Source organism: Macrobrachium rosenbergii, chromosome 23 (assembly GCF_040412425.1).
Source record: "Macrobrachium rosenbergii isolate ZJJX-2024 chromosome 23, ASM4041242v1, whole genome shotgun sequence".
NCBI classification, from domain to species: Eukaryota; Metazoa; Arthropoda; class Malacostraca; order Decapoda; family Palaemonidae; genus Macrobrachium; species Macrobrachium rosenbergii.
Genome location: NC_089763.1, coordinates 9,943,740 through 9,946,239, shown reverse-complemented (window position 1 = coordinate 9,946,239; position 2,500 = coordinate 9,943,740). Strand labels below are relative to the sequence as shown.

Genomic DNA, 2,500 nt, shown 5'->3' with positions numbered 1-2,500 from the left:
TTTGTTTAGTCATCTGAGGAAATCAAAGAAAAATAAACCTTGATAGAGATTTTTCTTGAGAACTTGTTACTCTCTTTTCAAGGACCCACTCACCTCCGTAGAACCCTCCTGTCCAGACGCGCCCATAGAGCAGATTATAAGGGTCAAAGGTCACAGTTTTTCCTTCCGCTGGAACACCGACAATGGCACTTTGACCCCCAGGTTTACAGGCGTTGATAGCTGACTGAAGAACTTCTGGGACTCCGATGCACTCGAAAGTGTAGTCACAGCCTCCCTTGGTCGCCTCTATCAAGACTTCGTGGATTGGTTTCTGATGGTCTCTTGGGTTGAAGAAATCTGTCACTCCAAAAGTTCTTCCTGTGGAACAAGAAGTTCAACTTAGGACGAAATTCAGGCCCTGAAAAATTTGTTTGCTAATTTCTTCAATGGTTCCTTGATCAGAAATATTTTTTTAAGGATAGCTGTTTAAGTCTATTTTTCCTGCGCTTTTTGTGTGAAAAGCAGCCAGAGTCTCATTATTTGGAAGAGGAACCTACTGGCATTTTTATAAGGCTATTTATATAAAAATAAAAACTCACGTATGATATAAAAGAAACACGCTGTTTTTAAAAAGTTTAACTAAGGATGCTCGTAGACCTGACCAAGATAAGGGGAATAAGCTTACCTATTTCCTCCTTATCTTTATTAATGTCAATTCCAAAGATTCGTTTGGCTCCCTGAACTCTGCATCCCATTACTGCGCCAAGACCGACAGTGCCTAGGCCGAAGACTGCGCAGGTCGAGCCTGGTTTCACCTGTAATGCGACGTTTAATCGAATCATGGCCTTTCTCTCATGTCTGTACTGACGAAGTACATTAGTTTTGTAAACGAACTGGCTAAATCTATAACATGTACTATAGACCTTTTTAAACAATCATTAAATGATAGTTATTGTCTGACTTCTTGTATTTTTTGGTTTGTTGTCTACAGTGCATTCGAAATTACCTTGCAGATCTTGATGGGGCTGCCGTAACCAGTGGCCACTCCGCAACTCAGAATAGAAATCTTCTCCAGTGGGGCAGCTTTGTCCACCTGCAGAGATAGGGGTGGAAAGTGATACGTCCTGCCAGATGGCATGTGAAACAGTTACCTAAATATTCACACAGGGTTATTATGGACTCGGTCATCTAAGTACTCATATGTTTGCTAAGATCCTCGTAAAATGCATCATAGCTTGCCGAAATCAGCGTTGGTGTGGAAGGGGGCGGGGGAGGGTGGAGTGATACATAAGTAAAGCACCACTTGAAAAGCACTTTCTCGTCCTTAGATACGATAGGAAAAGGCCGCAAGCAATGGAAAAGGAGATATGCAGACAGAATATTCTCACCGATCTGCCTTGGTTTTTAATTTGATCTTGCAAAGCTGTGCTACCATATACTCACAGATTTTTCAGTACCCGAGTCTCTTACCAGAGCCTTCCCTTGTCAAATGCGATAATGCTATTGACATTGACAGTACACAAGAGTAATCAGAGGTAATAATTATCACAGGTTTGGCTGATAATATGCTTTGATTGTAGCATGCCAAATTACCAGAAAACACTTCTGGTCTCAGGAAGTCAGTGTTCACTTAATTTAGATAAGTATAATTTAGATAATGTATACTCAAGTACAGATATAAATAGAGTACAGTGACGACTGAATGGGATGTCTATCCACTGTATTGTTCATCTATTTTTGGATGATTAACTGCACCCTAAAGGAATATATGAAATCTATTCTATAGACACAACTTCTGGGAAAAGAACACCCAACTCCTCGATCTTCTAATATTTTTGGATATGGTTTCCGCTGAAACCCATTGAAAATCCGAACGAGAAATGAAAAATCTCTGCTTTCCCAAAGCGTCTGGGAGTGAAATGTATCAAGCCACTGTAACGAAGGACGGCAGATGGAAACTTACCTTGACCACCTGACACTCATCAATGACGGTGTATTCAGAGTAAGTGGAAGTTCCCAAGAAGTGGTAAAGCGTCTTCCCCTTGCACTTCATCCTCGTGGTACCATCGTACAATAACCCGACGGATTCGGGAGGAACCATGAACTTTTCGCATAGGTTCTGATCAGGGGACTTGCACGCAGGGCACTGCTGACAGTGAGGCAGGAAAATTGTCAAGACGTGGTCACCTGTGAAATGTGAAATGCCTCGGCGTTAAAGGAAGCAAGTTGGGCGTTCGTTTTAACTACTGGAGTTTTCTCAAGAACCAAAAGTTATACCAAGTTGCATCTTGACAACAAATATATGATCGAAAGATAGAGTAGATTCAATGCAGATGTGTTCATCGAAGTGAAATGAGTAAGGATAGACGCAGCAACAGTGTCATGGTCGAAGGATAGTGGCAAATGGAAGCATAACGAAATCGCATCCAGAACGGTGTCTAGGCACAGTATGGCTCGCGATGTTTAAGAACTTGAAGCGGAGGATGACTGCGCTGTAGACAATGAGAACTCCGTTTCCCTT

At 41.9% G+C, this 2,500-nt stretch overlaps 1 protein-coding gene across 1 annotated transcript in view; it reads right to left on the bottom strand.

The window, feature by feature from the left end:
* LOC136851253 (alcohol dehydrogenase class-3-like) overlaps positions 1 to 2,500 on the bottom strand; it is a 19,141-nt gene that overhangs the window by 1,053 nt on the left and 15,588 nt on the right. The window contains exons 5-8 of the mRNA XM_067125214.1: positions 1,943 to 2,166; positions 986 to 1,072; positions 665 to 794; positions 94 to 357 (exon numbers count right to left, since the gene is read on the bottom strand). Of these exons, the coding sequence (XP_066981315.1) occupies positions 94 to 357; positions 665 to 794; positions 986 to 1,072; positions 1,943 to 2,166 (705 nt within the window). The remainder of the gene's footprint in view (positions 1 to 93; positions 358 to 664; positions 795 to 985; positions 1,073 to 1,942; positions 2,167 to 2,500) is intronic.